Source organism: Molossus molossus, unplaced genomic scaffold (assembly GCF_014108415.1).
Source record: "Molossus molossus isolate mMolMol1 unplaced genomic scaffold, mMolMol1.p scaffold_m16_p_2, whole genome shotgun sequence".
NCBI lineage: Eukaryota > Metazoa > Chordata > Mammalia > Chiroptera > Molossidae > Molossus > Molossus molossus.
This window is the reverse complement of record NW_023425355.1, coordinates 105,783,159-105,796,258: the sequence shown is the minus strand read 5'-3', so window position 1 is coordinate 105,796,258 and position 13,100 is coordinate 105,783,159. Positions and strand designations below refer to the sequence as shown.

At 49.1% G+C, this 13,100-nt stretch overlaps 2 protein-coding genes across 3 annotated transcripts in view; one reads left to right on the top strand and one right to left on the bottom strand.

Moving 5' to 3' along the window:
• The window catches only part of SYN1 (synapsin I), a 39,871-nt gene that overhangs the window by 4,205 nt on the left and 22,566 nt on the right, over nucleotides 1-13,100 (bottom strand). For both annotated transcript variants that reach the window (XM_036270392.1, XM_036270393.1), the window contains exons 6-9: nucleotides 1,988-2,050; nucleotides 1,110-1,252; nucleotides 942-1,016; nucleotides 742-844 (exon numbers count right to left, since the gene is read on the bottom strand). In XM_036270392.1, the coding sequence (XP_036126285.1) occupies nucleotides 742-844; nucleotides 942-1,016; nucleotides 1,110-1,252; nucleotides 1,988-2,050 (384 nt within the window). The remainder of the gene's footprint in view (nucleotides 1-741; nucleotides 845-941; nucleotides 1,017-1,109; nucleotides 1,253-1,987; nucleotides 2,051-13,100) is intronic.
• On the top strand, nucleotides 6,602-10,339 carry TIMP1 (TIMP metallopeptidase inhibitor 1). Its single transcript, XM_036270397.1, has 6 exons — nucleotides 6,602-6,760; nucleotides 7,667-7,795; nucleotides 8,533-8,612; nucleotides 8,762-8,888; nucleotides 9,094-9,218; nucleotides 10,067-10,339. The coding sequence occupies exons 1-6, from the start codon at nucleotides 6,625-6,627 to the stop codon at nucleotides 10,235-10,237; spliced, it is 768 nt and encodes a 255-aa protein (XP_036126290.1). The 5' UTR covers nucleotides 6,602-6,624; the 3' UTR covers nucleotides 10,238-10,339.

Genomic DNA, 13,100 nt, shown 5'->3' with positions numbered 1-13,100 from the left:
TTTACATGGTACTTCACAGTTTACAAAGGATTATGGGATATACGGTGTGTTTAGACTTCAAGAAGTGCTTTGCAAATGGCATCAGTGTTTACAAAATATATTATCTTGTATGAAGTGCTACTGTTTACCAAGCACTCCAAGTTTTCAAGGCATTTTGCAGTTTACAAATTGCTTTACTGTTTACCAGGGACACCACTATTTACCAAGAACTTTATAATTTTTAAAGTGTTTGGTTTCAATAACAAGGACTTCCCAGTTTACAGAGCTCCTTTTTTATAGTTTTATAAAGCACTTTGCTGTTCACTAAGCGCATCCTAATTTATAAGGTACTTTACAGTTTACAGAATGACTTAGTATTAACCAGTACTCTTTAACAAAGTTCTTTATAGTTTATAAAGTGCTCTGCTTTTTTGCCAAGAACCTGCCAGTTCACAGAACACTTTAAAGGTTATTAAGTGCTTTGCCATTCACCAAGAGGGCTCAGTTTGCAGAGCACTTTATAGTTTAACAAGTATTTTGCTGTTCACTGAGGATGTCCAAGTTCACAGAGCAGTTGAAAGTTTACTAAGTATTTTGCCATTTGCCAGGATATCCCACTTCATACGGCACTTTACAGTTTACTAAAAATTTGCCATTCACTGAGGACTTTATGGGCCATGGAGTGCTTTATAGTTTATAGAGTGTTGTTGCCGTGCACCCGCTCATCCCTCTGTGCCCCTACCAATCCCAGGGTGCTCCTACCTCAATGATGTGATCCCTTCCATCCTTGCCATGCAGTGCTTCCACTGCGCAGATGTCCAGGCCCCCAAAAATCTCTGAGCATGTATCTACCCACAGCTTGTACCTGACAACACACGGGGCAGGAAAGCCTGTCAGTGCCTTGCCTGCGCGGCCACACTCCCACCCTCATTTCCTCTCCCCCCTGAGTTCAGGCCACTCACCTGTCAGACATGGCAATCTGCTCGAGCATTGCAGAGCCGGTGTTGGTCTTCCAGTTTCCTGATACTGACGTCCTCCTGGGAGACGAGAGAGGAGAGAGGCTCAGGGGGACCTGAACTGCACAGGGCAGAACAGGGGACCCCTACCTAGGCCTCAGTTTCTCCACTCACATGTAGGCCTTGTAGTTCTGCCCAATCTTCTGGACGCGCACGTCATATTTGGCGTCAATGAAGGGCTCGGCAGTGGCATATGTCTTGGTCAGTGCCACAACACTTGCGATGTCCTGGAAGTCATGCTGGTTGTCCACCTTGACCTGTGGGTGGGATGGGGACTAGAGCCTTGGCAGGTTGGGGCAGCCGTGGGGGTGCCTTGGGGTGGGGGTGTGCACACAAATGGCACAGGTGAGCTGAGTACACAAAAATTCAGTAGACATACCAAGGTATGCATAATTCTAGGCCTCCTGGCTTTTATATGTGCACACAGACACAAAGTTGGGTGTATATGACTCTGTGAACATCCTGAAAACTATTGAATTGTCCATCTTAAATGGGTAAGTTGTATTGTATGTGAATTATATCTCAATAAAGCTGTGGGAAAATTGTGTGTGTATATAGTACATGTATACAGATACAAAATCATTTGTACACACAATATACAAACAGAAGCACGGACATACTCCAACATACAAGTTACAAGTCTGCTTTCTACATACACAAATACAAAATCAAGGGATGGAAAGCATACAGGACTCCAAGACCCTTGAATGTAAAAGATTATGTAGTGTGTGTTCAACACAGATACAATGCTGTATACACTAACAAATAACAGGGCACATAAAACTGGCCTAGTGCATGATAGAAAATTGGACCAACAAAATCTAAGAATGTAAGGGAAAAGATACAAATAGATAAAAACACCCCAGGACACACAATCATACAGAATTACTGGTGTGCACTGAATATACAATATACATCTACATACATAAGCACATTGCCAGGAGTGTGCACCATTTACAAACACAGGGACACCCCCAAACCCAGGGACTCACCTTGCCCATCCCGGAGTGCGCATGGCCCATCTTTACAACCACGGGGTACATATTGCTGCTGAGCTGGTAGGGTGGAAAGGCAGAACATGGTCAGGGCAGAGGGCTGATTGCCAGGGGTGGGGGTGGTGCTGAGGGGAGCCTATCCAGCAGGAGCCACTTCCCAGAAGAAGCAGGTCAGAAACAGGCAGACAGCAGCTGGGCGTCACACACCACCTCTGAGCTCAGAATCAAACCCAGAGGCCTGTCTGCCTGTCTCTCCCTCCACCCCCCAGACTTCCCGCCTCTGCTTTCCCAGGCAGAAGCATGGGATAAGGGTGGGGGCCTTTTCCGGAAAAGGGAAAGTTTGTTTATACAGTGACTGGATGATAGAGAAGTGAGTGTGTGCATGGGGGTGTAGTGGTGAGCATGTACCAACAGGACCCCTCAGCCAGGCCCTACACACACAAACCCTCAAAACTCAGATCTACACAGCCAAACCCTGAGATGCCCATGCACGTTGAGACCCACAAGACCTGCAACCAAAACAGGCTCCGGAGCACATCTCGCTCTCCAACTACATAGACACCCACAGTCATTCAGCCAGCCTGGTGCTCACGGTGTGGGGCAGGGGCCAGAGCTTCTGGCCAGCCTCCTTGCTGGGCAGCACACACTCAATACTTTTGGGCGCAGGCACACACACTGCCACCTCCCATCACCCAAATCCATTCAACAGTTAGAGGGACACACATCACAAAAAATCACCCATGTGATACAAAGACAACCCTCAGGGCACATTCATAGAATGCAGAGGAATACACAACTCTGAGAGGCACACAGAACTGGGCACATAGTCAACACTCACAGATGCACTTCCAACTCTCCCAGGCATACTTACAACAAACAGAAGGACCCACACCACATACAAAAAGATACACACCCTTCTAGGTATTCACAGAACCACTGAGACCTATAACAACAGAGACCCACGCCACACTCCCGGGCACACAAAACATGTACCTAGGAACACAACATGCCTTGCCATATGTGCAGAGAGGCACACACAGAACCAGAGATACCACAACCCTCCTAAGCATACAGACAACACTCCTGGGTGTGTGCGTGCACACACACACATGATCACACATTCAGGTGCAGGGAAATGTCAAGTCTCCCTGACCCTGGGCAGGAACAAGGGGATCAGATTGGGTGACCCAGCCCCACCGTAGTATGGATGCATGCAGGGCCACGCCCTCCATCTGCTGCGCAGACAGCTGCCCTACAGCACAGAGAGATGGCATTCCCAGAGGGGCAGCTGGAAGTGCGTCTGTGGGGTGGTAGTGGTTCCCGGTTCCCGACAGGCACAGGAAGCCCGTAGGCTCGGGGTGACTGATTGACCTCCAGGCGTTGCCCTTACTCTGCACTCCCACCTTCCTCATTTCACAAATGATTGGCGTCATTATTGGGAGATGAGAGGCACCCTTACAGGGATCCTCTAGGTAGCTTTGCAGGAAACAGTGCAGAGGCGGCGGGTGACGTAGCACTCAGACACACTCACAGCTCGCAGAGGGGAGAAACATCCATAATTACATGCGCAATCTAGACGCGCTTTACAGAGGCAGACATACAACTCCTAGAAACAACACAAAACACTCAGGTCCACACATACACCACACACACACCACCTAAAGGCACACTGGCAACTCTCAGGGGCAGAGACACAGCAGAGAGCTATGCAAAAGCACAGCTGCCCCCCGCCCCATTTTCTAGGCTCCTCTTTTCTTTTTTTTTTTTTTTTTTTTAATCCTCACCCGAGGACATTTTTCCATTTTTTGTTCAGGTAGAGTGGGGGAGAGAGAGAGGAACAGAAAGAGAGAGAGACATCGATGTGAAAGGGACACATCGAGTGGCTGCCACCCGCACAACCGACCAGGGCCGGGGACAAACTGCAACCGAGGTACGTGCCCCTAGCGGGAACCGAACCCAGGTCTCTCAGGACCGTAGGCCGACGCTCTAACCGCTGAGCCAAACCGGCCAGGGCTAGGCTCCTCTTTTCATAAACCCTCCTTATTTTTCCTCTGGACCTGAGCCTGAACACAACACTGTATGTGTGCCCATACATGTGTGCATGAGTGGAGCGCTGCACTCTGGGATCCTCTGGAGAGCCTTGGCTTTGAATCTTGGCCTCTCCTCTTCCTAAAACCATGTGGGACCCCTGGCAGGTCACTTAAGCCTTTTAGGGTCTGTTTCCTGATCTGTATGAAGGGTACAATCAGGCCCAAGCACTTGGTGTGCTGTGGAGATTGCCAGGTGTCCATTCTGCACACACAGTTGGGCCCCACGCTCCCCCACCCGCACCCAGCTTCGCAAATACTCACACACCCTGACACCCCTCCATGAAACCCCACAGGTTTCAAAACCTGCACAATAACCTGGATCCACACAACCCCTCATGTAGACAGTCGGCAAAACTCTGTGCTGACTCAGGTTTCAGAGTCACAGAGCTAACGTCAGAACCAGCGAGGGGCTGCAGCAAGACTTTCCCTTCCCTCACTTCTCCCTTTGGCTCCACCACTGACTTACTCAGCCCACTGTCTCATTCACTCTCACTCCCTACTTTCACAATCAGCTTCTCCAAATTCCTGGTTTACATTCTTCCCCCTCTTTCTTGTCTCCCCAACAGTCATTTCTTCACTCTCATTCCTGGGCAGGTTACTGAATCCTTTGTTTGTCTCAGTTTCTTCATCTGCATACTGAGAATATGAACAGTCTCTAACTCACAGGGATATTGTGAGGAATAGATTAGTTATGTCGGGAAAAGTGCTTAGCACAATATCTGGCACACAGGAAGTCTGCATCCTCCAAAAGTGTTGGGTACTGTTATTATTATTGGTTTATCATCTCTTGGTTAGCCAACATTAACAAGGAGGCAATCTGGATTGACTGAGAGATAAAGTACTTACAAAAATTTTACAACAGTGCTTGATACCCATTAAGCACTCCATTAAGTAGTGGTGGTAGTTTTTGTTGTGGTGATGTTGCTGTTGATTGAGCTAACCTCCCTGAGTTAATCCAGTTTAATTAGCAAGAGGGTTATGGAGACCAAATAAAAGAATTTACACAAAGACTTCAGGGCACAGTATACAGTAAATGCTCAATAAGTGACTGCTGTCATCACTACCATCATTATTATTGGTCTGTCCTCCCCGAACAATGAAGGATGTTAATCAGCCCTCAGAGCCCTTTCCCAGGACCCTAGGGAAGATTCAGGTAACATCTGGAAGCTGGCAGGCAGGGACTACTTTACCCCACCCCCCTACCAGGGGCACTGTCAGGGAGGGGTTGGTGGGGAAGGGGCAGGGCAGGATGGGAGGGTATCAGTTTTCTCCTGACTCACTGGCTTCTTTCACCACCATTCAACTCCCCCCATCCCAATGCTCATTAATTCACCAGCACCTTCCCAGCTTGCCAATCCTGGGTTTGTATCTTGGGGCAGGTTGGCCTAAATTCAAATCCCAGCCATGCCCTGTGATTCTGTGAAAGTTCTTCAATTCCTCTGTGCCTCATTTTTCAATTTTTAAAATGGGAATAATACTGGTACCCATATCAGAGGCTTATTATGAGCTTTTAAAAATTGAATTATAGTTGACCTACAATATTATATTAGTTTCAGATGTACAACATAATGGTTCTATATTTTTATACATTATGAAATGATCACCATGATAATTCCAGTTAGCATCTGTCACCATGCAAAGTGATTACAATATTATTGACTATATTTCCTGTGCTGTACATTGCATCCCCATGACTTATTTATTTTATAACTGGAAGTCTGTACTTCTTAATCTCCTTTATCTATTTCACTGGCCCCATTCCCCCCCTCTGGCAACCACCAGTTTGTTCTCTGTATCTATGTGTATATTGCTGTTTTGTTTTGTTTGTTTGGTTGGTGTTTTAGATTCCACATGTAAGTGAAATCATACGGTATGTGTCTTTCTCTGGCTTATTTCACTTAGCATAATACCCTCTAGGTCCATCCATGTTGTGGAAAAACTTGTGAGCTTTAAGTGAGATAAATTATGCTGAGTGCTTGGTACACAGTTGGTACTATATAAATGCCATTTGCCTGTGTTTTTTGGGCAGAGTTAAGACTCCGGCTCTGGCTCCAGGCCACTCAAGTTCAAATCCCAGCTCTGCCACTTATTAATTGTGATCTTGAACAAGTCACTTAATCTCTCCATGCCTCAGTTACCCCACATGTATTTCTCCTCCTTTCACCTCCACTGCTTCTGCTTAGTCTCCTCTCTGCCTCCCGCACCCTCCGCCAGTTTGTCGGATCTACCAGAGGAATTTTTGTGTGTGCTTAGTATAGAGTACCTGCACAAGAAGTGTTTATTGACGAAATGAACTAATTCGGGCTTCAGCCGCGAAGGAGTTTGCGATCTGTGGGCGATTGGATAGTTTGGAGACTTTAAGGAATTACATTAGGGGAATCCTGACTCTAAGCACTCCATTGAAGCCTCCTGTGAGAACTAGTTTGGGACTTGGAGATGGGGGAGGGGGATGACCAGGGCGAGGCCTAGGGGGAGGGAGAGGAGGAGGGTGAAGCTACATTTCGGCCCGCCTCTTGGCCACCACTGACGGTGGGCGGATGAGTAATGCATCCAGGAAGCCTGGAGGCCTGTGGTTTCCGCACCGCTGCCACCCCCGCCCCTCGCGTGGACATTTATCCTCTGCCGCTCAGGCCCTGCCGCCATCGCCGCAGACCCAGCGTCTACAGAGGCTACATCAGAGGTAGGCAGGGGACTGGGCGGCCGCAGGGCCTGGACCTGGGCTGGAGCTTTCCTGCCGCTGGACACCTGGCTGCTCAGCCTGAAAGCCAGGCACCAGAGCCCTGGGCCGGTCAAGGGGAGAGGGTGTGTGTATGTATGTTTGGGGGGGGGGTGCTGGAACTGCTCCAAACTCCTGATATCCATCCTAAATCCACCAAGATCATGAACCTCTAATATCAGATGCCTCCCAAGCGGCCAACTCCCCTAAATTCCCTCACTGTCCCCCAAGTCCTCCCACCGCCAAACCCCTGAAGATCCCCCAGCTCCCCCCAATACCCCAGACTCCTAAATCCTCAACTCCCTAAACCTCAAAACTTCCTCTGCGCCCAAGTACCCCCACCCTGGGCACCCCACCCTCTTAAGCTCCCAAACGGCACCAACTCCCTAAACCCCCAACCTCCTCCAAAATCCTCAGCCTCCCTCAACTCCCTGGCCTCCTCTCTCTCTCAATATGCACCGCTCTGAAACTCCCAACCTCCCTCCAAACTCCTCCAGTTCCCCAAACCCCAAATTCCTCACCCCCAACTCCTCCACCTTCCAACTTTCCTAACCCCTTAAGTCTTCAAACTCCCCCAGACCCCTTTCCCCCAAACACCACAAACCTATAATCTCCCCCACTTACCCTGTCCCCTAAATCACTCAAACTCCACAACTCTGAAACTCTCCCAATCCCCTAGGCCCCTAAAATCCTCTGGGCTCTCAAATACGCAGCCCCTTAAAATCCCCAAACTCCCCAACCCCTCTAGCCCAAATGTGGCAGCCTAATCCCAATCCAGGCTGCTGGGGGTGGGGCAGGATGGGAGGCCTGCTCAGGTGCTCGGATCAGCTGTGCTGGAGGCCGCCTGACCTCTCCTCTCCATCCCTGCAGAACCCACCATGGCCCCCTTTGCACCACTGGCCTCCGGCATCCTGTTGTTGCTGTATCTGACAGCCCCCAGCAGGGCCTGTACCTGTGCCCCACCCCACCCGCAGATGTCCTTCTGCAACTCCGACGTCGGTGAGTGTACCCCACTCTGCTCACACACTGCTTTGGTTTCCCTCTCAGTCTAGTGGGGTTCAGGGTGGTGCTCACCTCTAGAACAATTCCACTTAGCCCTGCACTGACTCTGCTTTGACACACTGGCATCCTCACTCGCGTCTTTGATTACTCCAGGCCCAGTCCCTTCCTCAGGGCCTTTCCACGGGCTGTTGCCTTTGCTTGGTACACACTTCCTCCCAGGTATCCATATAGGTGACTGCCTCAAATGTTACCTTCCCCAAATTTCAACCACTGTCCTCTAGTCCTCCTGATCCCCCTTACCCAGTTCTAAAGTTCCTGATCACACTTAATACCTCTAACATTCCATAGACTTATCTAGTTTGCTTGTGTTTAGTCTATCTCCTCCTGGCTAGAATTGTGAGCTCCACAAGGGAAGGGATTTCTGTGTGTTGTTCACTGTTGTGTCCGTAACACCCAGAAAAAAATGCCTGGCATGCAGCAGGAGCTCCAAAATATTCATTAAATGAATGAACAAGTGGTGAATATGAAAAAGGCTTAAAGCAGAGACTGGCAGAGAGTAGGCACTTAATATATGGGTGAATCAATTAACAAATGTGTAAATTTCTTCATGTGTTGTCTGGCATCCAGCGACCCCTATTTAAGTATGTGCTTTGCTAGTATGACTACTGTAATTGTTTTATTTTTATTGGCGCCCGCAGTTCATTTGACTTGTTTTTCCCCCTCCTCTCCTGCAGTCATCAAGGCCAAGTTCATAGGGACAGCAGAAGTCAACCAGACAACTTTATATCAGCGTTATGAGATCAAGACGACCAAGGTATCCCTCCTAACCCTTCCTCAGCAGTTCTTCCCTGTAAAAAAAAAAAGCCTCTGGCCATCAGTTAGCAAGGAAGTTAGCTGTGACCTCAGGAGAAGGTGGAGTGGGAGATGTCATCAGTAAAAGAGACTCTTTTCATACATCCACAGATGTTCAAAGGGTTCAACGCCTTGGGGGATGTCTCTGACATCCGGTTCGTCTACACCCCAGCCATGGAGAGTGTCTGTGGATACTTCCACCGGTCTCAGAACCGAAGCCAGGAATTTCTCATCGCTGGTGAGGCTCCACCCCCTCATCCCTGGCCATGCCACCCGTCCCCCTGAGGCTGTAGCCCGGCAACCCTAACCCAGCAGGCGAAGAGTCCCAGTTGAAATGGGGACCGCCCCAATTTCAGACTATCAGAAGGCCCCCAGCCAATCAGGTGTCATCCTGCCTGGCCCAGCCAATCAGAAGCTGCCTGTTGTTCACCCCCCCCCTCCAGGACAACTGTGGAATGGGCACCTGCATATCACTACCTGCAGTTTCGTGGCTCCCTGGAACAGTCTGAGCTCCGCTCAGCGTCGGGGCTTCACCAAGCTCTACACCGCTGGTTGTGAGGAATGCACAGTGAGTGCTTGGGCCCTGCCTGCCACCTGGAGAGAGCTCCTTGGGCTCTTCCCTAAATTCGTGCCATGTTTCTTGCTCCCTCTGGCTACTCTTTTTCCCTATGGCTTCTCCCCAAACCCCCTGTGCTGTCCCTGATCTTTCTTGCTGTCCCCCGCAAACCTGAGACTGTTTTCCTGGACATTCTGGTTGTTCCTTTGCCCCGTGCCTCACACCTGGGCATTCACTGTTGTGACTGCTTCCTGTCCCTCTAACTCTCTCTTGTGACTATTCTGTAGTCGATGTTTGTTCCTGACCCCCCTGGGATTTTTTCTTTGTTCCCTGGAATGTTCTCCAAGAACCCAAAGTGCTGTTCCCCAACCCACTGACTCTTCCCCAGTACATCTGATTGTTGCTCTCCAACTGTGACTGTAACACACACAAGGGCGAGTTAGATTACCCTTCTGACTTCCAGGACTGTTCCCCGATGTCTCTGAATGTCCTCTGACCCAGTGACTGTATCTGAGAGCCCCACAGCTTCTTCCTATGCTTAAGTTTTCCACCTTCCAGCTGTTCCCTGTTACTGCCAGTTGTTCCCTATCCTATGGGACAGTTCTCAGGAGACCCACCTGACTGATCCCCCCAACTGTCCCCAACCACCAAGACACTGATTCTTTTTCTGGATTACTGTCACCTCACCGAATCCAATGACTGTTCCCTCAGTGGGAGGGACTGTTCTTGAGCCTGTGGAGTGACACAAGGACTCTCTAGCAGCTTGGTGATGAATGTTGAGGGGAAAGTTCTGCTCCATAGGCGGGGAAGGGTGTTCGGGGGAGAAGCCCTCAGAGATGTGCCTCTCTCCCCTCTTCCAGGTGTTTCCTTGCTCATCCATTCCCTGCAAACTGCAGAATAACACTCACTGCTTGTGGACAGACCAGCTGCTCACAGGCTCTGACAAGGGCTTCCAGAGCCGCCACCTTGCCTGCCTGCCACGGAAGCCAGGGATGTGCACCTGGCAGTCCCTGCGGCTCCGGGTTGCCTGATCCTGCCCCCAGCAGAAGCTGAAACCTGCACAGTGTTCACTCCCTTTCCTACTCCTGTCTTTCTTTTTTCAAGACAATGAAATAAAGACCTACCACTCAGCAGGCAGTGTCCCTGTGTAGTGTCTGGGAACAAACCCATGTTACTGATGACTTGGTGGGAGCACGCTGGGACCAATGCTGAGGGGATGAGGGGTGCAAAATGTTGGCTTTTTATATTTTGCATAAAATTTGAGGTTTTGGTAATAATTCTCTACATTGGCATTAGCACTGGTGATCTGCAATGTAAGTAATTTAACCTGTTGTCGACTACAGCTTACTGGAGCTCTCTTTACTCAATACTTAAAACATTTTACTAGGCTAATTTATAAATCCTATTTGCACAGGGCTCTCTAAATTACCCACTGCTGACAAATCACTACCTCATTGGCAAATTCCCCTATTTACAGGTCCCTCCAGCCCACAAGCTCATTGACAAATACCCTATCAATTGGCTAACAGCTCTCCTCACCACAGGCATTGTCTTGATGTCATCCAGTGACAATGTTCTGCCCCATCCAAACCTGTGGGTATTACTGTCCCCACCTTTAGGTTTTGTACTGTGAGTCTGAGTGGAGTAAAAGGGGAAAGCCCCAGGGATCCTAGACCCCCTCCCCATAACCCAGCCCAGGACTCTGGAAGAAGGGGCAGCCTTGCCCCGCCCCTACCATGGCCAGTGGGAGATTCCTTGGGAGTGGTTGTTTGGGGAATAGGAGAGATGGGCAGAAAGTATGCTCTGGAAACCCCCTTCTCCTTCTACCTCTGCCCTCACTCCTCTGACCAACTTTGACAGCAGTGAAGTGCAGGTAAGGGTTCAAAATCAGAACCAACCACGTACATCAGCCCCACACCCCCTTCACACACTGCTCCTGCCAGTAAACCCAGGTCTCCTCCAGGGTATATGGGTCTCCAAGTATGGCCCCCTGGATTCTCTGTGGCCCTGTCTTTGCATTCCTGGCAGTTCCCCCAGGGCCCAGGGTATGTCCCAGATCAGGATGGGTGGAGTTTGAGAACCCAGTGTTTACCTTCTTGCACAGGGGACACCCATTACAGTAACAATTTCTATGCCAACATGTACACCTTGGTTATGCCCTGGGGGAAATCTGAACCCCGGCTACCAAAAGTAGTAAATGGCAGCCTTGACTGATGGGCACAACTGTAAGGGAAGGGCCTTGTGGCAGTATCACTATTGCCTCAGCTGCCAGTAAGAGTTTGGCAACTCCCGCCCTGGCTGGTGTGGCTCGGTTGGGTGTCATCAGTGCACTGAAGGGTCACCAGTTCGATTCCTAATTCCCAGTCAGGGCACATGCCCAGGTTGCGGGCTCAATCCCTGGTAGCATGGGGGTGTGCAGGAGGCAGCTGATCAATGTTTCTCTCTCGCTTTCCCTCTCCCTTCCTTGGTAAAATTAAAAAAAAAAAAATACACCACTTATCCTCGAGTGAGAATTTAAAAAAAAGTTTGGCAGTTCTTGACAGGTCACCAAACCCTAGTACCAACAGTTGCCCATACTCTTATGCTGTTCCCTGACCCCAGCACCAGTTCCTTGAGCCTCCAGCTGTTTTAACCCCTGGGAGGAAGATAGCACAGAAAGTGGCAGTGGAAAGATGGAGCCCAGTACGGAGACCATTCTCTTGCTGACCTGCCTACTTGCAGGTGGTGCCCTGGATCAAGACACCGATGCTTCATAGACAGGGTTGACCACCAGTCCTTAGTCCTACTGCAGCCCTTTTCACAGAATCCTGAGCAGCATTTAAGGCCCCTTCCTCCAGATGCTGGCAGGAGCTCCTGGCAGGATATCTGTAGTCCTGAGGTCACTACATCTCCCCATCACATTTCTAGAAAATCCACTAAAGTGAGTAGAGTTACCTTCCACCTCAGCATTCAGCATGTCTGTGAATCTCTGCTTGTGAGAGACTCTGGTGACAACGAGAAAACGTGGCAGTGACAGCCTTGTGAGGTGTGAAGCATGGGGTCGGTCCAGTTCCATAGGTAGCCTGGGGGCTGGCTGTTCCCTCACCTGAGCCTCAGCACTTCTCCCTAAAAATCCTTCCAAGGTCTATGCTAGGAGGATGATTCGTGGATGTATTCACCCCTTGGGTATTTTTTTTTTTCAGGTCAAAACACATGAAACTCTCCTAACAATAACTTCATGTGTAATATTACTAACAGTGATTTTATTTCTAGATAAGTAGTGTAGTGTAATGATTAAGAGCATGAATGCTGCTGCAGCCAGTTTGGCTCAGTGGTTAGAGTGTCGGCTCACGGACCAATGAGTTGTGGGTTTGATTCCGGTCAAGGGCACGTACCTCCGTTGTGGTTTGTCCCCGGCCCTGATTGGGGTCGTGTGGGTGGCAACCACTCAATGTGTCTCTCTAACATCGATGTTTTTCTCTCTCTCTCTTCCTCTCTCTCCCTCCTACTCTATCTGAGCAAAAATGGAAAAATATCCTCGAGTGAGGATTAAAAAAAAAATGAGCATGAATGCTGGAACCAGGTCATTTGCATTCAAATCCTGCCCCTTCCATATATTAGCTCCCTAACCATGGGAAAATCACATTACCTCTTTGTGCCTTAGTTTCCACACCTGTAAAATAAAGATAAAAAGTGCCTAACTCACAGGGACAATGTGAGCATTAAATGAGGTCATATATGTAAATTGCCTGGAAGTGCTAGCCAAACAGCACTTATGATGATTAATTATTATTAGTATGATAAATATAATTTAATGTATAACTTTAGTCGTGATAATGCTTGTCAGTAATGATTATTTGCAATATTGCAAATAGTGTTAATATTAGGAATAATTTGCAATATTGGACATAATAT